Genomic DNA, 23,839 nt, shown 5'->3' with positions numbered 1-23,839 from the left:
TATAAAGAACAAACTGACTGATGGTTACCAGAGGGGTGGTGGTTGGGGGATGGGTGAAATACGTGAAGGGGATTAAGAAAACACTTATCATGATGAGCACTGAGTAATGTACAGTATTGGTGAATCACTATATCGTACACCTGAAACTAATATAACACTGTATGTTAACTATACTGGAATGAAGATAAAAAGCTTAATAAAAAAAGTAAAAATAAATTTAAAATGCCAGCAAGCATGGATAATGATTGTCTTTTTAAAGTACTGGTTCTTGAACACTAGCTAAAGATCAGAATCAACTGGGGAACTTTTAGAAAATATACTGGTACTCCAGTATATTCTCAAACCAATATTGTCAGGCTCTATGGGATGAGGCATAGGGCTTCATGTATTTTTTATTTCTTGCACTGGTTTGAGAACCACAACCACTACTAGAGAATCTCAGGAACTTTTTTCCTCTCTAAATCGTAATCATTTCACATTTCTTCATCACATTTGAAATAGGAGGAACTAAAAAAAAAAAAATGGATGCCTCAGCTCCCCTCCCTAGGCAGACAGATTCAAATAGTCTGTGGAGTATGGACGAGTTACTCTGTCAAAGTATACCAGGTAACTGAAATGTGTAGCCAACATTGAGAACAATGACCTAGAAAGAACTTACAGGTTCTTGTAATAAAGATAAAGTGAATGCTACTATTCCACGGAAATTTTTCTGAACTGGAAATCACTGATTGCTTACCAATCTCTAATCTTTTAAAATAGCTAAATAAATTATTTAAGCACAGTTTCATGCACTATCAGTACATATTTGTACTAAGCATTTCCATGTTCTTGCCTATGGTCAGCTCATTCATTTATTCTAATTTTCCTATTAAAATGTTATCTTCAAAATATACAAATCACAATTCTGCCTAATATATTTTGATTCAGTTACTTTATATACAAGATGATTTCTATTTATAGAGACAATTTTCCTTCTTAATTAGAAAAACAAATCAAGTCTTAATTATAACCTCATTGTGGGGGAGAAATGGGCTTTAAAGTGATTTCTTTTTGCTTAATTAAGCAGAGGCCAGTCTTACATGTAAATATTCTTCTTTCCTGCAAGCTTTAGAGTTAATAATCTTAGCAGATTGGCAAAATAGACAAAGAGATAAATGGGGCTGTGGTCTCTACCAATCCTCAATAATGAAATCAGGTAGAGTTAAGAGTTTCAAGAAAAGGTTTGCCATAGGAAAAATAGAGTCTACATATGAAAAAGAGAAAACTTCTAATAACCAAATACAGTTGAACCTTGAACAATACAGGGGTTAGGGGCCCCAACCCCTGCCCCGCCCCAATGAAGTTGAAAATCCACATACAACTTTTGATTCCCCAAACATTTAACTACTAATAATAGTCCACTGTTGACTGAAGCATTACCAATAATATAAACAGTTAACACATACCTTGTTTGTCATATGTATTATGTACTATATTCTTAGAATAAAATAGAGAAAAGAAAACGTTATACCAAGCAAATCATAAGGAAGAGAAAATATATTTATGGTACTGTATTGTAAAAGAATCCACATATAGTGGGCTGGCATAGTTCAAACCCATGTTGTTCAAGGGTCAACTATATTTGATTAGAAATTTTCTCTTTTTTATGACCAAAACAAGGATATGACTGATACAACAACACACAAGGATTTTGAAAGTTCTGACTGTTCCCTCTTCACGCTCCTACTTATTTGCATTATCTGAAGGCTGCTATTGATGGGTTCAAGAAAATACACGTAAGTGGTATATATTATGATGTGACAAATATAAAACATTAAAAAACCCATTATTTTATCTTTGCCTACAGTGAGCTTTCAAAGCTAATCACACACATCACAAAAGCTGACTTGTTTAAAGTCATTCTACTGTACTATATATGATAAACAAATTAAGAAAATAGTCAAGAAAACCTACCTTGAGAAATATCTTCTATAGCTCTTCGAATGCCTCTATCAAAAGCCCTAGCATCAGCAGGACTTTGAAAAGTAAGGCCAAATTTCTTGTCATCAATCTTCCAGTGGTGAAATGTTGGAGTGACCTTATTGTAAATGAGGTCTTTTTTAAGCATACATTCCAAAACCACCTGCCAAAAGTTAAATGCCAAAGATTACTATACATGTATCAAATAATCTAATGTAGCTCTTAAATACTAATTGAAGTGAGAATAAGAGCTATTATATTTCAGTAAATGCATTTCCCCCCACCATTAATATAGAGGTCTTGCTACTTAATCTACTTCATAAAGTCACTCAATACAGAAATTTTAAAATGGGATTAAAAAGAGGATTCTGGGAAGATGACAAAGTAAGAAGGAAACTTTCTCCCTACCTAGACAACAATTACACTGGCAGAATCTGTCTGATAGAACTATGTTGGGGGGCGCCTGGGTGGCTCAGTCGTTAGGCGTCTGCCTTCGGCTCAGGTCATGATCCCAGGGTCCTGGGATCGAGCCCCACATCAGGCTCCCTGCTCAGCAGGGGGCCTGCTTCTCCCTCTCCCACTCCCCCTACTTGTGTTCCCTCTCTCGCTGTTTCTCTCTCTCCGTCAAATAAATAAATAAAATCTTAAAAAAAAAAAAAAAAAAGAACTATGTTGGAACTCCTTAGTCTGTTAGAAGGTTTGCAACTCCCAAGGGAAGACAAACACAGTAAACTGGGGTTAATTTTGGTCAATCTCAACATTAGTACAGTAGCAGCTACCCACCTCCCATGGCAGGGAGTTATGCACAACATGTTCCTGGAGCAGGTCGCACACAACTCACAGGAGCCAGAGTGGGTAAAAAGGACCCTGTCCTCCAAATATCGGTGATCTATGCTCTGATTACCGATGGCTGACTTTGATCAGAGAGGTGCAGACAAAGAGGAGGACAGCCATAATTGTTATACCTTCCCTTACTGTTGCCAGTCCCTCCTCAACAGAAGGAAGAGATGTCCAGGTTATTTAAAGGATCAGCATCCTTTTTTATCTATCATTTTTTACTTTTTCCCATTTTGGGTGCCAGACATTAAAGACTAGGACATTCAAAAACAATTACATTCCTGGGGAAAATTAGAAAGTTACTATTCATACCCAAGGAAATACTCAAAAAAGACATGAGAAGACCTAAATTTACACTTCAGGCAGATCCTCAGCACAGAGACAACTTACAACAATTTAAAGGAAAAAAAAAAAGCAAAAAAGCAAATCTTGTGGAAGGGGGACAATCTGATTTCCAGAGTTACCACATAATTAGATTCATATGTTCAATGTTGAACAAAAAAGCTCAAGGCACACAAACAAACAGTAAATTCATTTTTTTTCCTTTTCCCACTGTAAGAAAAAAAGAAAATCAAGAGAAACTGTGCCTAAAAAAGGCATGGCAGAGCCATTAGACCAAGGCTTAAAAAAACCATAAAACTGTCTTAAGGAGAAAGTTAAGAAAACAATGTACAAACAAAATGAAAGTATTAATAAAGAGATGCAAATAATGAATCATGGAACACTACATCAAAAACTAATGATGTACTGTATGGTGATTAACGTAACATAATAATAAAAAAATATTGAATCAAAAATAAATAAATAAATAAATTAAATTAAATTAAAAAAAAGAAAATCTAAAAAGAAACAAAGAAATTCTGGAGCTGAAAAGCACAATAAATGAAACAAAAAATTCACTAGAGATTCAAAAGCAGATTTGAGCAGGCAGAAAAAGATATGTGAACTTGAAAATAGACAATAGACATTACTGAGTCTGAAGAACAAAAAGAAAAAGTTAAAGAAAAGCAAACAGCTTAAGGGACCCGTGGGACACCATCAAGAGGACCAACATAGGGGTGCCTGGGTGTTTTAGGTGGTTAAGCATAAGACTCTTGATTTGGGCTCTGTGGATCTCAGGGTCATGAGATTGAGCCCTGTGTCAGGCTCTGCTCTCAGCATGGAGTCTGCCTGGGATTCTCTCTCCCTCTCCCTCTGCCCCTCTGCCCCGCGCCCCCCCACCCCCCCAAATAAATAAATCTTAAAAAAAAAAAAGAATCAACACACATATTGTGGGAGCTACAGAAAGAAAAGGAAAAGGGGCCAAGAATATATATGAAGAAACAATAGTTTAAAACTTCATAAATTTGATGAAAGACATCAATATAAACATCTAAGAAGCTCAACAAACTCCAAATAAGATGAATTCAAGAGAGCCACACATCAGACAAAGAGAGAATCTTGAAAGCAACATGACAAACGTGAACTGTCACATTCAAGGGATCCTAAAAAAGAATATTAGCAGATTTATCTTTAGAAACTTTGGGGGCCAGAAGATAGTGGGCAGATATATTCAAAGTACTAAAAGAAAAAAAAGTCAACCAAGAATCCTTTTTCTGGCAAAACTGTCCTTCAAAAGTAGGATAGAAACTAAGACATTCCCAGATAAACAAAAGCTGAGAGAATGTTACTAGATCTGCCCTGCAAAAAAAGCTCAAGGAAATCCTACAAAGTGAAATGAAATAACACAAGACAGTAACTTGAAGCTGTATGGAGAAATAAAGATCTCAATAAAGGTAAGTGCATGAGTATTTTAAAAAGCAGTAAAATTTTAACACTGGTTTGTAACTGACACATAGTAAACCTTCAATAAATAGTAGTAATAATGGTGATCCACTAATCCACAATACAATAATTGCTACGAAAAACTAGATGATTATTTATAAGAAGAGACTTTTTTAATAAAGGAGGAGGAGAAATTTGAATTATAAATAAAAGTACTCAGGAGCTCAAAGAGCTTATGGATAGATTCTGAGAAGCTAAAGTTAACAGATTCTAAAGGCAGTGAAAAATTTCAACCTCCAGTGTTTTTCCTTCTTCTGGAAGAAATTCTAGGGTATTTTATAGAGAGGGGGAAAGGAAAATGCCACAGTCACTAAATAACTGCAACTTCTGAAGATATATTCCAAGCTATTTTGGGAAATATAGAGCAAAACTCCCATCATAAAATTACTGGACTGTTTGCCAGAAGTACTTAAAATAGACCAAGTCAAAAATGGGTACAAGTGCATTTTTGTTTCATTAATAACAACTAACAATTTGGGAGAGCAGAGTAACATTAAATATGTACTTTCAAACTACCATGTACTTTATTATAGTTGCTACCTTACAAATAGATAATTACATGTTTACAAATTGTATTATCTAAGAAGTAGTATAGTTGGTAACTAGACTTGAATGTTTTTACTAGTAACTTTCTGAAATATCTTTGACTCCAAGGAAAAATCATTTCACTTTTGAACTAAAAGTGCCAAATTCAAATTAGATTACTTCTAACCAAAATCAGTAATTGGTATCTCAAACAGTTGCTTCACATTTAGTTTTCTGGATGATATAAAAGCTAGTATCCTTTATAAAGACACCAAGAAATATCAAACTGTATTATTATCAAATATATAATTTTACTATTAATAAAAATTTGTCTTTAATGCTATGTTCTGAGCTGAGTTGGATTTTAGACATTTTTAAAAAGGAACAGAAGGAACAATGGCAGTGTTTCTCACATAACAGCAGTTCAGCTACAACAGAAGGGAGGGAGCCAGCACCCTTTAAATATATGTAGGTCATAAAGGAAAGACTGAGGAACTGCTCCAGATTAAAGGAGAATAAAGACATGTGAAACCCAAGTGCTATGTGATCTCATATGGAAGGTACAAAAATGTTATAAGAACACTATTAGGTCAGTTGAAAAAACTGGAATATGGACTGTAGATTAAAGTACCATATTATGTTAAACTTCCTAAATAGGATACTTAGACTGTGACTAAGAAGATATCCTAGTTCTTAGGGAAAATACACTGAGGTACTAAGAGGTAAAAGGCAGAATATATGCAATTTACTTCAAATAGTTCAGAAACATGTGTGTGTGTGTGTGTGTGTGTGTGTGTGTACTGGGGGAGGGAGAGAGAATGAGAAAACCAACATGCCAAAATGTTAAAAAATTGACATATTTGGGGAAAAAATTTGGTGTATTTGGGTAAAAGATGTACAGGAGATCTTATACTATTCTTGCTAAAAGTTGACTCTTTGCAAAGAAATGAAATGGATAAACAAAAAAGGCATAAATGCAAAATAAACAGGGGCACCTAGGTAGCACTGTCAGTTAAGCATCAGACTCTTGGTTTCGGCTCAGGTCACGATCTCAGAGTCCTGAGATTGAGCCCCACCTCGGGCTCCATGCTCAGTGTGGAGTCTGCACAAGATTCTCTCTCCCAGGGGCACCTGGGTGGCTCAGTTGTTAAGCGTCTGCCTTTGGCTCAGGTCATGATCCCAGGGTCCTGGTATCAAGCCCCGCATTGGGCTCCCTGCTCCGCGGAAAGCCTGCTTCTCCCTCTCCCACTCCCCCTGCTTGTGTTCCCTCTCTCACTGTGTCTCTATCTGTCAAATAATAAATAAAATCTTTAAAAAAAAAAAAAGATTCCCCTCTTTCCCTCAGCCCTGCCCTTCGCTCCCCTCTGCACACTCTTTCTCTAAAATAAATAGTTTTTTTAAAAGTACAAATAAACATTATTAGGAATGAAAGTGGAACAAAACTGAAAGCGCAGCAAAACTTTAGAAATAAGGAATGTAGTGTAAGATTTTATACCCCCAAATTTGAAAACGTAAGTGAAATAGCCAGTATCCTAGGAAAAAAAAAACAAAACTATAACTTAATCAATACTGATTGAAAAGTAAACAGAAAACCACTGGAGACCTATAACCATCAGAGAAACTGAATCAGTAGGAAGTAAAAATAAAAGTGGATAAGGGAATAGAAAATGAGATACGCTGTGATTCCTTCAGCACCTCTGAGAGATATAAAGACCATCATCAAGGAGACCATCCCCTGCAGAGAATTTAGAAGGGATTACTACCAGCAGAAATTGGAGAAAACCATAGTCACTGACTTCTAATTAAGACACTGTTCTAACTCCTGGTGGCCGCACAAACAACAACATAAAATTCTTGAACACAGGCAATAACCCCTGCTTCCTTGCTTTGCTCTTTCCCAAGCTCCCACAGGCTATTAGATCTCTGAATTGCTAAGCTAAAACAAAACCTTAAACAATTCTCTTCTCCCTCTACTGGGTCTGTATAATTTGGAGAGGGGACCACACAACTCTGAAGGCGTCAATCTCAATGATCTGAGGATTTAACAGCCATGAATCTTTATTAATCAATTTATACAGCAATATTTATATAACACAAAAACCATTTAGAAACACAAGAATATTCAAAAACATAATGATAGTTGGAGAGCTTCAGCCTTTGAGCTAAATTAGACCCCCCCCCCAAAGAAAAAAGAAAGAAAGAGAGGGAGAGAAAGGATATAAAAGATTTGAATAACTTAATAAACAAGGTTAAACTTTATAAATCCAAACCTTTGCATTACAGTGAATTGAAGCCTTTCAAAAGGCTATGGACACTGGAATGAGAAAAGGTCTTAAATCAGTAACTGAAGTTCCTCCCAAGAAACTAAAAAAGAAAAACAGAGCAAGCAGAAGGAAGAAAATAATAATAAACAGAAACCCAATCAATTGAAATAAAAATCCATAAAGAAAATAGAAAGAAAATCAATGAAACAAAATGCTGTTTAAAGAAAACACTGACAAATTCAAAATGAACAAACAAATCACCAATTTCAGGAAAGAAAACAAGGGACAGCACTAAGGATCTTGGAGCCTTTAGAAGTATAATTGATATATTAAAAACAACTTTTCAATCATAAATTAGACAACTTAGAAGAAATGAACCAATACTTTAAAAATCATATATTATCAAAACTCAATCAAGATAAAAGAAAACCTGAATAGTCCTATAACCATTAAAGAAATTCAATTTGTAATTAAAAGCTTTTAAAGAAATCTCTCTATACTGACATGATTTATCTGGAGAATTCTACCAAATATTTAAAGAAGAACTAACACCAATTTTACACACTCTCTCCCAGACAACAGAAAAAGAAGGAACACTCCCCAATTCATTTTATGAGGCCAGTATTACCTTGATACCAACACCAGACAAAGACTAATACCAAAAAAGAAAACTACAGACCAATACCTCTCATAACTTAAATACAAAATTCCTTAACAAAATAGAAGCAAATCAGGGCACGTGGCTGGTCCATTTGGAAGAGAATGCGACTCCTGATCTCAGGGTCACGAGTTCAAGCCCCACATTGGGTGCAGAGATTACTAAAAAAAGCAAATAAACTTAAAAAAAAATAGCAGCAAATCAAACCCAATGATATATAAAAAGATTATACACCATGACCAAGTAGGATTTATTCTAGGCCACAAGGCTGGGTCAACATTCAAAACTTAATCAATGTAATCTATCATATCAACAAGCTGAAGATGTGATCATACCAATTGCCTGCAAAAAGCATTTGACAAATTTGAACACCCATTTATGATAAAATATATCCGCAAGTCAGGAATAGAGAATTATCTCAATTCATTAAAGAGCACTATAAAAAACCCTGCAGCTAACATCTTACTCAAGGGTAGAAGACTGAATGTGTTTCCACTAAGATCTGAACAAGGCAAGGATGTACACTAATGCCATTCTTCTTGAACAAAGTACTGGAAGTTCTTGTCACTGCAATAATGGAAAAAAAGAAATAAAGGCATTCAGATTGAAAAGGAAGGAATACAACTGTTTGTACTTGTATATGACATGATTGTCTACACTGAAAAAATCCAGGGAATCCAAAAACCTCATAGTTCAGCAAGGTAACAGGATACAAAAATCAATCACATCTCTATACAATGAGCATGTACTAATCAAAATTATAAACACAATACTGTTTACAAATGCCCTAAGAAAAATGATACACTTAACAAAACAAATATAGGATTTACATGCTAAAAATCACAAAATGCTAATGGAAGAATTCAAAGACCTTACTAGAGACAAACCACATTCATGAATTAGAATATTCAACATAGTAAAGATGTCAATTCTCCCCAAACTGACCCATAAGTTTAATACAACTCCTATCAAAATCCAAGTAAGGATTTTTGTAGACATAGGTTAAGATTATTCTAAAATTTATATGGAAAGACACAGACCCTAGAATAGTGAAAATAATCTTAAGAAAGAAGAGTGAAATGGGAGAAATCACTACCCTATATACAAGGACAGGGAGGGCTTCCAAAATAGCTATAGTAATATAATGTGTGATACTTTTAGAATGGTGCTAGAAAAACTGGACATTCATAGGCAAAAAACCAAAAAAAACCCCTAGACCTCAGTATTATACAATATATAAAAATTAACTCAAATCTGACCAAAGACTTAAATATAAAATGTAAATGTAAAACTATAAAACTTTTAGGAAAAAAAATCAGATAAGTCTTTGAGACTTAGGAAAGACAAAAGAGTTCTTGGACTTGACACCAAAATCATGATCAATGAAAGGAAAAAATTGATAAATTGAACATCATAAAAATTTAAAACTTTGGCTCTGCAAGACTCCATCAAGAAGATAAAAGAAGGGGCGCCTGGGTGGCTCAGTTGTTAAGCATCTGCCTTCGGCTCAGGTCATGATCCCAGGGTCCTGGAATCAAGCCCTGCATCGGGCTCCCTGCTCTGGGGGAAGCCTGCTTCTCCCTCTCCCACTCCCCCGCTTGTGTTCCCTCTCTATCTGTCTCTCTCTCTCTGTCAAATAAATAAATAAAATCTTAAAAAAAAAAAAAAAGAAGATAAAAAGAAAACTAAGGACTGGGAGAAAATATCTGCAAAGCACATATCCCAACAAAGGACAAGTATCTAGAATATATAAAGAACTCTCAGAACTCAACATCAAAAAAAACAATTCAATAAGAAAAATAGGTAAAGGACCTGAACATATTTTTCACTGAATAGGTACAAATAAGCACATAAAAAGATATTCAACATCATTAGCCATTAGGGAAATGTAAATTAAAACCACAATGAATTCTCTCACTACACACCTATCAGAATGACTAAAATAAAAAATAGTAACTACACAAAATGCTGGCAAGAATGCCTAGAAACTGGAGTGTTCATACACCATTAATGGAAATGTAATACAGTGCACAGCCACTTTGGGAAAAAGTCTGGCAGTTTCTTACAAAACTATCATACATTCAACAATTGCACTCTTGACCATTTATTCCAGAGAAATAAAACTTCGATTCATAAAAAAAAACTTGTACATGAATGTTCAGAGCAGTTTTATTTTCAATAGCGCAAAATTGCAAACAGCCTACATGTCCTTCAGTGAGTCAATGGTTAAACAAATCTAGTACAAAGACATCACAGAATACTAGCCAGTAATAAAAAGGAACAAACTATTGATACACTCAACAACCTGAATGAACCCTCAGGGAACAGCAGTGAATGAAAAAAGCCAATCCTGGAAGGTTACTTACTTATGATTCTAAATATATAACATTTTTAAAATTACAAAATTACAGAAATGGAGAACAGATGAGTGGTTGCCAGGCCAAGGAGGAGGTGGATGTGGTTATAAAAGAGTAACAGGAGGGAGGATTCTTGTGGTTACTGAATGGTTTTGATTCTTTTCTGTGGATGGTAAAACTGTATAGTTCTAAATACACACTGAAATAAGTACAAGTAAAAGTAGGAAAACCTGAATATGATGGTTTGTATCAATGTGAATAAATATCCTAATTGTGATTATACTATAGTTTTACAAAATGTTACTAATGGGAAAACTGGGTAAAAAGTAACAGGATCTGTTCATATTATTCCTTACAACAACAATTAGTAATCTATAATTGTCACAATAAAAATATCAATTAAAAAGTCTATGGAACATCTGCAAAACTAGATTTCAAAAAAAATGAGTATCAACTTCTGGTAGGGAAACCTGAGACATTAAGGACACTTTCTTTTTTTTTTTTAAAGATTTTATTTATTTCACAGAGAGAGATACAGCGAGAGAGGGAACACAGCAGCAGGAGTGGGAGAGGGAGAAGCAGGCTTCCCGCGGAGCAGGGAGCCCGATGCGGGGCTCGATCCCAGGACCCTGGGACCATGACCTGAGCCGAAGGCAGACGCTTAACGACTGAGCCACCCAGGCACCCCAAGGACACTTTCTTAAAATAAAGGACATCTCAAAGCAACAGCTAAATCATACTTGTGTCTGCAACACTAGAAATTCCATTAAATTCACAAGAAGCCAACATTAGCATCAACATTTAACATTATTTTCAAGTTCTAGCTAATGCTATACAAAAGGAAGATAAGTTGCATGAAAGAGCTTAAAGGATACCAGAAATGACCAAAAAAAAAAGACAAATTGTTTAGTGTTCTGAGTGAGCAAAGATATACCAATAAAAAAGGGTAAGGATGACTAATGAGTGGAAAACTAGTATTAGCAGTTATTAAACCACATAAAACTAAAAGTAGTTAAAAAGTGAAATATTCACTTAGCAATCAACAGACAAACCAGTGGAACTGAACAGGAACTGTAATGGATTGAATTGCATCCTTCTGAAATCTAGGAAGAAAAGCTCTCATCAGAAAATGAACCAGTTGGCACCTAGATCTTGGACTTTACAATAAATTTCCACTGTTTAAGGCAGCCAATCTGTGGCATTTTGTTATGGCTGCCCAAGCAGACTAATATAAGAAGTCTAAATCAAACCATCATACTGTATTATATCATAAACTTCAAAAGTCTAGCACATAGAAGGCACTCAAATATCTGTTGATTAATTAAAGGAATAATATCAATCAACTAATCTATTAAAGGCATGCTACTATTCTATTTAGGTTCATAAAGCAAAAGTAGTGAGGAAATATTAATAAAGTTAATAAAGTCAATAATTTGGGGTCAAAGAATTTGGGCTTTAATTTAGCTATCAGCAAGGTTATTAGCTATCATTAACAGTTTAATGGCAGTCGGAATGTAATGGAAGCGGTGTGCAATATATCACAATGAGGTATAAAACAGAAACATGAAGCCAAGATAGTCCTGATGAGCCTGACAGACCAAATCAGCCAGTATAAATCAATTAAACAATGAAATATTACCTTAAAATTAATAATTGAATATTAAAGAGGAAGTATAATATAATCAGTAAAGAGAGTGCTGAAGGAAGTGTTAAGCTGAAGTTTTCTGAAAAGACAAAATAAAAGCAACCAGAAAGGTAATGTGGGACATATTCCAGATCTTAATTTTCAAGAAACAGCTATTGCATGGCTCTAGAAGAAAGAGAATAGAAATGGTAACAGGCAGGGTTTTTTTCTCTTCAAGGAATACTGGCAATATTAAAGAATTAACTGGTGTAAAACAACTGCTGGGAGAAAAGTCACAAAACTCATGGCTATCCAGAAAAGCCATTAATTGTACAATTTATTATCTTTTCTAAAGATAATAATGAATTGGTAATTTTGGACTAGATGAATGTCATTAATTATCATTTCTTCCATTCCAGTCCTTCCCAGGAAAACTGGTTTGCCCAAGGTTCTTTCTCTAACTCAGTTTTCCTATTTTTCCATCTGTGACTTACCTGCAACAATAAAAAGGCAACTGTTCCTTCCCATTATCATTTCCTCAGGAGTAGCAAGCTGTCTGCCTACATTCTCTATTCCACAAAAACTTTTAACACGGTATCTTTACAGTTATTTAGTTAATGTAAAAGAGAGGGAGGCATTTCCATAAGTTCAATGCATGCTTTTGGTGAATCACGAATGAATAATTCAGTAAGGCAACATCATGGAAAGGACTGCTTTGGGAAACAGGCAGATAAATTCAAGACAAAAAAAAAAAAAGAGTAGTGACCAGCTTATAAGTTTTTTGTGTTGAGATAAGGAAACAGAATTGTCTCAAGGAAATTTTTGGAAACTACTAAATATCAGACCCAGGTTGTAGAAAATTCAATATAATAAGCAATGCAGAAGCTAGAGAAAGTTAGGTAAAACTGGGCCATGAAAAATATTAGGAGCCTTGTCTGCAGTAACACAGGCAAGATAGGAGAAATGTACAGATGAAAAGAATGAAACAGAATCAAAAACAACATTTGTTTGAATAAATGGAAGAATCACTAATTCCTAGGTCTACAACTATTATTGTTGCACTATTTGAATCCATTCACCAAGTCCACAAAAAGTTCAAGATCTTACATAGTGTAGCATAAAATATTAGCCAAAATTACAGATTAATTCTACTTTAAGGATACTCAAGATCTGAAAATCCAAACATATAAGCTAAAATATAAGGCCTTATCCAAACAGAAATCTTACTCAACTGTTACCTACTTTTTCTCAGTAAAACCTTCCTTGGTTATCCAATCTAAAGTTTTAACAAACCTCCCTACAAAAAACTCCCTACCTCTTTTTCCCTGATTTGTTTTTTCCCCTTAGCACTTAGAACTGTCTAGCATATTATTTTGTTTATTTATTATAATATTTCTTTGTCCCTCACCAGAATGTTGTCTTAAAAACTGGGACTTGTTTATTTAAATATCCCCAGTGCATAGAACAATGTCTAGCACACAGTAGCTACTCAATAAATACTTGTTACATGAAAGACTCACCTTTAAAAAGGGAGTATTCCCTTTTGATAATGTAGGATTCAATGAAGTTCCTTTAGTGCAAGGTAAGCCAAAAACTCATCACATACTGGAGACTGAAATATGAATGAGAGTGGTTTGAATGACTGACAAGAAAAATTTAGATTGGATTAAAAAAGAAAATAATAGAAGATAATGAAGCCAGAAAGAGTCTAGTGAAATTGGGAGAAAACTGGAGTACAAAGTGATAGAGTAAGCACGACACTCTAAGAGCAAGGAAAGGGGAATAAAATAGAAATGACAGGAAATTGTAAAATTCCTCAAATAGAACAGTTTTGAGTAACAACCAGATGCAGGAAAGTAGGTTGCTGAAATGAAGACCAGAAGGTCAAGACTATGCAAAGAAAAGCAGCCAAAAATGATGATGAGGCTCAGATGTGGAAAAGCTGGCTATGGGAAGGAACTGCTACACTCAACAGATGAAAATGAAAGCTAGAGGACGGGATCTAAATGGTACAGAGTGTCAACAGAGGGATGTATATACATGGGTGATAGAGTAATATCCTGTAAGAGGAGTAAGGAACAATAAAAATGCTGAACTATCTCTACTCCCACTCCCATTTTTCCCCCTAACTTTGCAGTATTATGGTGACTAGAACCAGTATCTTTCAAGAGAGAGAGCTGGTGAATCCTAAGCAAAAAGTTAGTTAATGCAATTGATTTTCAGTGGAGGAAAAGTTCTGTAGAAGGACTGATGTTTCACAATGGAATAATTCACAGAGGCACAGTGGGAAAGGCTAAGCAGAAAATTGTTGTTCTGTACTTTTATAAAGTTTAATCCAAGGCAGAAAGATGATCCCTGATCTTCTAAGGTTTCCAATGGTGGAGAGTGGGTAAGTTTCATTTTTTAAAAAAGCCACTGCTATATTTTAACTACTTTATTTTCTTCCTAGAAAACAAACACTCTAATTTTGTTTTAAGCTCTACTATCTGGAAAGAAACCCCATTTTAAAAATGTGTCTTTCTAAACAACAGAACTATTATCATATAGGCATTTTAACTTTTTTAAAAAAATTTATTTTATTTTATTTATTTGACAGAGAGAGAGAGAGATCACAAGTAGGCAGACAGGCAGGCAGAGGGAGAGAGAGAAGCAGGCTCCCTGCTGAGCACAGAGCCTGATGTGGGGCTCGATCCCAGGACCCTGGGATCGTGACCTGAGCTGAAGGCAGATGCTTAACCATCTGAGCCACCCAGGCATCCCGGCATTTTAACTTTTATAACCATTTTTATCCACAACCTAATTACTTACTAATCAAAAAAACAATTCCTTAAATCTCTGGCAAATTCTTAAAACTTGAAATGTTTCTTATTTTTCCTTTCTTCATTTTAATATTACTTTGTGACTCTAAGCTTATAATGATATCTATAACTTTGCTTTGACATAGCACAGTGCCTTTTTCTTGTTTCCACAGAATGTTTTAAGTAATCCAGATGTTTTAAGAGTCCTACTTTATCGTTCTATACAGCCTACCCTATTTCTTGTTATCTTAGTATATAATAAGCTTTTAAAAGCATACTACCTTTGGGCGCCTGGGTGGCTCAGTTGGTTAAGCGACTGCCTTCGGCTCAGGTCATGATCCTGGAGTCCCTGGATGAGTCCCGCATCGGGCTCCCTGCTCGGCAGGGAGCCTGCTTCTCCCTCTGACCCTCCCCCCTCTCATGTGCTCTCTCTCTCTCTCTCATTCTCTCTGTCTCAAATAAACAAATAAAACCTTAAAAAAAAAGCATAATACCTTTAAATTAGTAAATTTTTTATTGTCTACTACATAAAATTATTTTAAATAGTTATTTTAGAATTCCATAATTAAAAACTGTTTTTAGTAATATTTTAGCAAAAATTTAAATATTATTAATAGTTTATTCAGTACTCATAAAGACTCTAAAGGTATATTATAATTCAGTGTTCAAATTTATATATCACATGCAATTTAGCTAAAATGGTCAAATAATACAATCTATACATATGATAAATACTCTGATAAAATGCCTATAAAGTAAGAGTGTCATATTAACAGAGAAGGGTCACTTTATCTAGTGAAAATTGAATTCAAAAGAGAAAGTTTCTATCATGGGAAATGTGAAGCTCTACAGTGAAGATTATCTACCCAAATTAACAGTTAAATTTTAGTTAGCATTTTTAAAAATGTGATCCAAGGTAACACTAGCTTTTACTGGAGAAATCAAGGCTGTAAAGATTCAGAAGGAAATGGAGGCTATAATTCATATAAATTAAAAAAAAAAAAAAGCAGTTCTGAGAATCCATCCTCGTCAAAACTATTCCACCCATCCCCAAGTGTCATTATTACCTAATGAAAGGTAGTATTTCATTATCTTGGGCTACAACACCAAAACCTGGTATTTCTTTTGAATTCCTTCTCAATCATCAATAAAGTATGAAAGTCAATGTAGAGCAGAACATTCCAACTTTTTCCTCAGGCATGCTTAGAAAAATAACGATTGTAAGGCAACCTGGAAAGAGGAGGAACTGCTAGTGGTGAAGAGGCAAGCAGCCTGAACTTTGACCTATTCAGGAGCTCTAATTTAGAGTAGGAAAGTGTAGCCTGAGAAATAAATTCCACTTGTTTAAGCATCACAAAAACAGGCAAGTTACAGGTAAGCATTATAGGAAATAATTTCTGATCCTCTGAATGAAGGAATGAATGACCTCATTGCACAAAAGCCTGCCTTCCTGAAAAAATCCCAGTCAGCCTGCTCTTTATCTGTGCTCCCTTTCTTGTAAAAAAAAAAAAAAAAAAAAAAAAAAAAAGTGAACTATAACCCTTTGGGAAGTGTAACAAGACATTTTTAGTACAAGTAACTGTAAATCAAAGACTGGAAAGTCTTCTACCAAAGTGCTTCTTTTACCTTTGAGAAAAGCCATCTTTCTTCTTCACTACTGTTAACCAGTATTCTGACTTATACACACTCTTTAAAGTATTATCTAGTATTTCTTTATTAGCTACACAAGTGTTCTCAGATTACTAATTATCGATCCTTTCTTAAAGGGCACAAGTTTTCTTAGAGGGTATGAAAGGAAGGGATCTCACTTCATTTCTATAATTCATCTAAGGTAGATGATTCTACAATGTGACTCACATAAAAAATGGGTACAGAACAGTTTTTACCAAATATCTTTTACATGATTAACTATTGCATGGGGATAACAGTTAATTGCAGTTTACTCACCAAGGATTTTAAAGAAAACCATCAACTTGGGAAAACTTTGTAAAATTATAGACTTGACAGTCATAAGGTACTACTTCTTTTTTAGATAAATCATGAAACTAGAATCCAGAAAAATGGATTAAAATAAAACCAATCAAGGGGCGCCTGGGTGGCTCAGTCGTTAAGCGTCTGCCTTCGGCTCAGGTCGTGATCCCAGGGTCCTGGGATCGAGCCCCGCATCGGGCTCCCTGCTCTGTAGGAAGCCTGCTTCTCCCTCTCCCATTCCCCCTGCTTGTGTTCCCTCTCTCGCTGTGTCTCGCTCTGTCAAATAAATAAATAAAATCTTTAAAAAAAATAAAATAAAAATATCTATAGATAAGGACATTAATGATCCCAAAATACAGTGATAATGAAAAAGATATACACTTCAATTCTGTTATTGCTTCAGAATTATCTTGATCAGATGTGCATACCCCAGAAAGGGGGGCCAAATAATGTGCTTATTTCAATATCCCTGTCCCATTTGTCTAGAGATTCCATAAGATTTTGCTGTTTTCAATTTATATCCATGCATTACTGCCTCCACCTTTAATCACACAAATCCCCATCACCTAAAACTCTTTACTATAGGCTAATCCCTACAAGAAAAATGGCAACCCTCCAACTGAAAGTAATTTTTCTTTTATGTCTACACAGAGATATACTTATCATCCATGTTTCACAAATAACAAGTTTCTTCTAGGCAAAATGGTCAGGTGAAACAACAGATGTTCTGATTCCTGGGTCAGTGCTTCTATCAGAAAAACCTATTTTCTTGTTGGTCTATTATGATTCTCTACCCTAGGATTAGGTTATGGGCTCAAATTAACTCCTGACATAATGAAGTAAGTTTTCCTGTGTTCTTTATGAATCCGTTTTATTCTCACTAGCTTTATGTCAAAGCCACACTCTGAGTAACCACCTAATCCATCAATCTGAGGTTTCTCTGACCAGTTTCACTCCTAGTTAATGCAGACTTGGTCCCATATTTAATTATCCTAAAGTAAACTGTCCACCTTCATTAATGTAACTAATAATCTGTTTCACTCTGATTATTCCTTTTCTCTACTTCACATCTAGGTCATCTTTTCCTTGTTTTTATGCTTTTTCTAGCAAGGTTTTTTCTCCAACTCTTTCTCCATCTTTGACTTGTCTTCTCTTCTCCTATTTTTATGAAGCTAAAACATTCCTTAAATCTTCACTATTTCACTCAGTTCCTAAAATCTACAACCTCTCCTCCAACAACATTCCCATTATTATTAGCTCAGACAAGAAGCATAAACTCCAGGACAGGTCACCACAGGCTCTTTCTTAGATGTTTACAAGGCTTATTTAAATAAGTGTTAGTATATGCCATCTACCATCTTATGCAAACTCAAAACCACCCTTAAATATTCAAACTTTTAGAGATGACATGTTAAATTTATTATATACACTTATGACTTCAACTGGGATTTCCTACAATCCTAAAACCACATTCTGGTTAATTGAGATACATTATCAGGAATGAATCATAAACTCAAAAAACAGAGTTGGAAAGCTTTCAAGAGGATTTAGGGTAACTCTCCATTTAATTGAGGCAGAAACTGGGGGACAGACAAGTTGGGCAACTTTCTAAATTACTAAAACAATTCAGTAATAAAAAATATCCAGAAACCAAACCAGAATTAAAAGTAGACTTATTCAAAATGTTCATGTATTGAAAGAATTATTTGGAACTTAAAACACATTTTCAGTAGAAATAACATTATGGATGCTAACTAAATGGGCTTACAAACTAGTCCACAATTACATATTTAAAGGGAATTCTAGTTATTTTTAAGAGTCTTGGAAATTTTTGGCATTTTATTCTAATTCTGCTTCTAAGTGTATGCTTTCCTTTTGCTTGATGCAGAAATGACATTAACATTACTCAGCTTTTCAGGTATCCTGATTGCAGTTGGTTTTTGGCTCACAAATAAAAAAGAGCTTTCCACACTAATTAGAAGAGAGTGAATATCTAACATTACCAAAGTTTAGATTCAAATTTTAAAATACATAGATAGAAGAAAACACTCATCTGGGTAGAAGACAGTAGTGTTAAAACTTAGTCTGGCAACCAGGTAGTCTTATGAGCCTAGAATAACTAGATTAATAGAGAATGAAGAGAAAGAACCTGAGAAAACAGACTCCAGAGTAGGAGCCAGTAAAATTTTCTGTAAGGTTCCAGATACTTATGGTCTCTACTGAAACTACTCAGCCTGTCATTGTAGTATGAAAGCAGCCAAAGACAAAATGTAAAAGAAAGGCTATGTTGCAAAAAACTTTATTTATGGACACTGAAATTTGAATTTTATGTAATTTCCATGTGTCACAAAATTTACTCTTCTTCAATTTTTTTCAATCACTAAAAAGTGCGAAAACCATCTTTTTAAAGATTTTATTTATTTATTTGACAGCGAGAGACACAGCAGGGAGAGAACACAAGCAGGAGTGGGAGAGGGAGAAGGCTTCCCGCGGAGCAGGGAGCCCGATGTGGGGCTCGATCCCAGGACCCCGGGATCATGACCTGAGCCAAAGGCAGATGCTTAACGACTGAGCCACCCAGGCGCCCCACCATTCTTTTTTTTAAACTTGAAGAAGTTTTTTGTTTTTTTTTAAGATTTTATTTATTTGTCAGAGAGAGAGAGAGAGCAAGAGCAAGCACAAGGAGGGGGAATGGCAGGCAGAGGGAGAAGGAGCACGGAGCCCGATGCGGGACTCCATCCCAGACCCTGGGACCATGACCTGAACTGAAGGCAGACACTTAACCGACTGAGCCACCCAGAGGCCCTGTAAAAACCATTTTTAACTCATGGGTCATGCAAAAACATGTGGCAGGCCTGGATATTTCCGGTGGACTACAGTTTGTCAACCACTCTCCACTAGGGGAGAGTGAGAAAGAAGGAAAGGCAGATTATACCTGGTTTAATAACTGGGGGGACTATACATGCATTATATCTAATAAAAAATGTAGCTCCTTTCTAACACATATACATTCATGAGTCTCAGTTGCAAAGAACAGGCATATTTCACTGTCTTTAAGATTAAAAGAGCTTAGAAACATAATCACTGATCCTGGGCAAAAATCATTCTAATCAAACTTTAAGTAGATAATTCATTCTATAGAATCTTAAAATTATAGCAGTAGGTATATTATTCATTACCATTTTGTCCCTGAGTCGCTCTCCACGGATAAAAAAGTCAGCACAGCCATTCTCTTCCTGGTGAGGGACTTTGAAGACCGTGACGCAGCTTAGTCCACTCCCTCCAAGTGGTAACCATCCACCACTTGAGTCATCCCGGGTCATCACCACAGCTCGCACTCGTGCATAACTATTACTAAAACAGATGTAAAGATTAGAAATTAGGTTTTCTATAAACAAGAAACAGCCAAGCTGTCAGTCTTATTTGAGAAATCAAAGACCACATTAGTTAATGTGTGGTAACTAAAATGTTTCCTACTTCCGTGACAGTCCACAAAGTAACCTACTTGAAAGAGGTAAAAAACCACAAACTAACTTAAAAGGTTAACCTTCATTTTGAAGACTAACCTTACAACAAAAGACTGCAGATATTGTTTTTCAATTCATCATTTGAGTAGTTGAAACACATCTGATTGCCATGGAACAAGTTATAAGGGACCCCAGAGACAAATATTGTCAAATTATACAGGCCACCATCAAACTTGTCTATTTATGTCCATCTGTTGCAATATAATCAGGACAAATTACTGCTATATTTTAGCACATTTAATTATGACATCTCTAAGTTTCTAACATTTCTAGATTATAAAGTGCTGAAACAAACACAGTACAGAAGCCACATTTTTTATTTCTTCTAACAACTGGGAATCTAAATCACACAGATCATATAAAGACAAATGTTCTATTTCAAGAACTTATCAAGCAAATTCATCTACAGAAACTTTTCATGCTCTCTTTTTAGCAGTCTCTAAAGAGACCACATTCTAGTTCTAGCCAGAATCATTTCCCAATATTAACCACAACTGTTCTTTACGTAAAATCTAAGAAATATGTCACATAAAGTAGTATTTTAGATTACTGACATCTAAGCATTTTAGTTCCAAACTTTTAATATAATAATTATTAATGAAATCCTTTCTGAAAGTAGTATATCTTGACAACTTCTTAGAAAATTGTATTAAATATAATTTAAACTTGTCTTGGTTACTACGAATATCAACTGAGGTTCTATGTAACAGTTCTGTGCTACTTAGTGTCTTTGCATGTTCCAAGTGTTAGGTTGCCAGTTGTCATTTCTATTGTCCTAGTGCTTGTCTAAAATCTCCCCCTAGTTGATTTTTTTTTTTTGCTTTACATATTTATACTTTACATACAATAACATATTGATCTTAAATATAAAATTCAAAAAATTCTGACAAATGTACACATCTGCATAACCAACATGATAATCAAGATATGGAACATTTTCATGACTCCAGAAAATTCCCTTAAGCCTCCTATCCATCAAATAGGTAACCACTGTTCTGTTTCTAAACAAATAATAAGCTTTTACTGTTATGGGCTTTCAGTACCCATGGAATCAAACAGAACCACCATTTGTACCCTTTTTGTCTGACTTATTTGACTCATTATATTGTTGTATTAGTTCACTCTTTTTTACTGCTAACTAGTCCTTCACTGAATAAATACATCACAATTCACTTGTTTCTTGTATTGATGGGCATTTGGATTGTTCCTAGTTGCTGACTATTCTGAATAAAGCTGTTATATAAATATTCTTGTACAAGTCTTTTTGTAGACATACTGCTTTCATTTCTCTTAATATGGAGGAATGGAACTGATGGGTTACAGGATAGTATGTTTAGCTATAAAAGAAATTTAACAAACTGTTTTCCAAAGTGGTTTTATCATTATACATTCCCATCAACAATGCATGATAATTTCAGTTGCTCCATATCCCTACTAATATTTGGTGTTTCTAGTCTTAAATTTTACTCATTATAGAGAGTTTACAGTGGCAACCCATTATGGTTTTAATATCAATTTCCCTGATGACTCATGGTGTTGAACAACTTTTCATATGCCCATAGGCCATTTATATGCCATCCTCTTTTTAAGTCTTTGGTCATTTTTTATTATGCTTATATTATTGATTTTTTAGAAGTTCTTTATATATTCTTGACCCAAGTCTTTTGTCAGAAAGCTTAGTATACTTTTAAAGTGTCATTTTGTTATGGTTGAGTGAGGAGTCTAAAGTCATATTTTTACAAGTTGGATCCTGACTCAGCAACTTATTAGTTGTGTGTCCTTGAGATAGTTACTGTATGCACCGTTCATAAACGTAAACAATGCCTGACACATAATAAACAATATGTAAGTATTAATTATTATTACTAAAACAAAGAATTAAAATTGTAGTAGTCATCCTGATAATTCAAAGCCAAGAAGGACCTGGGAAGAGATAAAATTTACAAAGTCAACCATAATTCTCTATTATTGGAGTCAAACTATCAAACTAATTCTTTAAGGGAAGTGCTACAAGTCTTCAGCTATACAGGTTACTGTTCTAAGCTTTTTATTATTCAGAGGCTCTGATTCTTGTCTGGGCCCCGTTCTTATCAATCTTCAACTCAGAGCCGGTCAGTATTCTATGAATGCATACCATAAAAAGCCGGTCTGATGGAAGTATCAAATTGGAGTCCTACTCTTAGGATGGGCTTGAACCTTTATTATAAATAAACGTGACATGTATACCAAGAAGCCAGGGAAGCTTGTTACACTGAGAACCAGCTTGGAGGGATAGAATCAATACTAGACAAAGGTCATTTGGTTTGTCAAGAATTTAACCTAAGGATACCCCAGAAGCACAGCATATAACTTAGACGTATTAGATTCAGATTAACTGTGAACTGAACTCATTCATTTAAAGGTCAATATGTTTGAAGTTCAGTGAAGTCACAAAGGTAGAACTTGGGTTAAAACCTAACTTCAAGTTCCCAACAAGCATTTAAGTATTTATTTTACTGTAAGATCCTGACTCTTCCTTCTTACCTAATTCTGTAAGTAAACTGGGAAGTTTAAGAATTTTATCCTAGGTTCTACAAGACTTAAAAACCCAAGGAGTAAAATAACCCATTCAGAAGCTCAGGGTATATTTTGACTTTAGAGTATGAGAGTAGTTAACCTCTTTAGGGCATAGACTCTTATTTTTTCATCTTTGACTTTTACTAATTCTCATTTACAACTGTATAATGCTTCTCAGCATATTTTATATTTAAAAAATATAAAAATGTCCATAAGTAAGAGTATTAGAAAATATATAAAAATCCTAAGTAGTTATTTTAGGATGGTGAAGTTAGGTATTTTCCCTTCATTTCTGTTTCTTCAAAATTATTTTATAATTAATATTTATAAATTAAAAGTGATTTAAGTATAGAACTTACATTTTAACTATGTCTTGGCTTTACTCAAGATACTGTAAAAATTTTTTTTTTTTTTTTAAGATTTTATTTATTTATTTGACAGAGAGAGAGATAGCGAGAGCAGGAACACAAGCAGGGGGAGTGGGAGAGCGAGAAGCAGGCTTCCTGCCGAGCAGGGAGCCCGATGTGGGACTCGATCCCAGGACCCTGGGATCATGACCTGAGCCGAAGGCAGACGCTTAATGACTGAGCCACCCAGGCGCCCGATACTGTAAAAATTTTAAAATGTTCTTCTTAACAATGTATGAATGCATTTTTTCAAAAAAGTGTCCCTAACATAATTCTCTTTGCTAACCCAATTACTTTGTTTTCTACTTTACAAAGTGCCACCTAGAAGAGACGTATTGCCCTTTCTAGAAAAAATCAGATAAAACAAAGATCTCTTTAGTAGAAGAGTAATAAGGCTGCCTGATTCACTGTTCACTTTAATACAATAAAAGAAGTTTTAAAGCTGACCAGTAATTTATATACTTTTTTAAATCTCATGCTTTCATCTATACCAAATATGTCATTGTTTCCCTTATCTATTCAAGCCGATCCT

At 34.9% G+C, this 23,839-nt stretch overlaps 1 protein-coding gene across 1 annotated transcript in view; it reads right to left on the bottom strand.

Moving 5' to 3' along the window:
- Nucleotides 1-23,839, bottom strand: part of SPRED1 (sprouty related EVH1 domain containing 1) — a 116,040-nt gene that overhangs the window by 37,657 nt on the left and 54,544 nt on the right. The window contains exons 2-3 of the mRNA XM_021695377.2: nucleotides 19,997-20,171; nucleotides 1,954-2,122 (exon numbers count right to left, since the gene is read on the bottom strand). Of these exons, the coding sequence (XP_021551052.1) occupies nucleotides 1,954-2,122; nucleotides 19,997-20,171 (344 nt within the window). The remainder of the gene's footprint in view (nucleotides 1-1,953; nucleotides 2,123-19,996; nucleotides 20,172-23,839) is intronic.

Source organism: Neomonachus schauinslandi, chromosome 9 (assembly GCF_002201575.2).
Source record: "Neomonachus schauinslandi chromosome 9, ASM220157v2, whole genome shotgun sequence".
Classification (NCBI taxonomy): Eukaryota; Metazoa; Chordata; class Mammalia; order Carnivora; family Phocidae; genus Neomonachus; species Neomonachus schauinslandi.
This window is presented reverse-complemented; position numbering and strand designations above follow the sequence as displayed.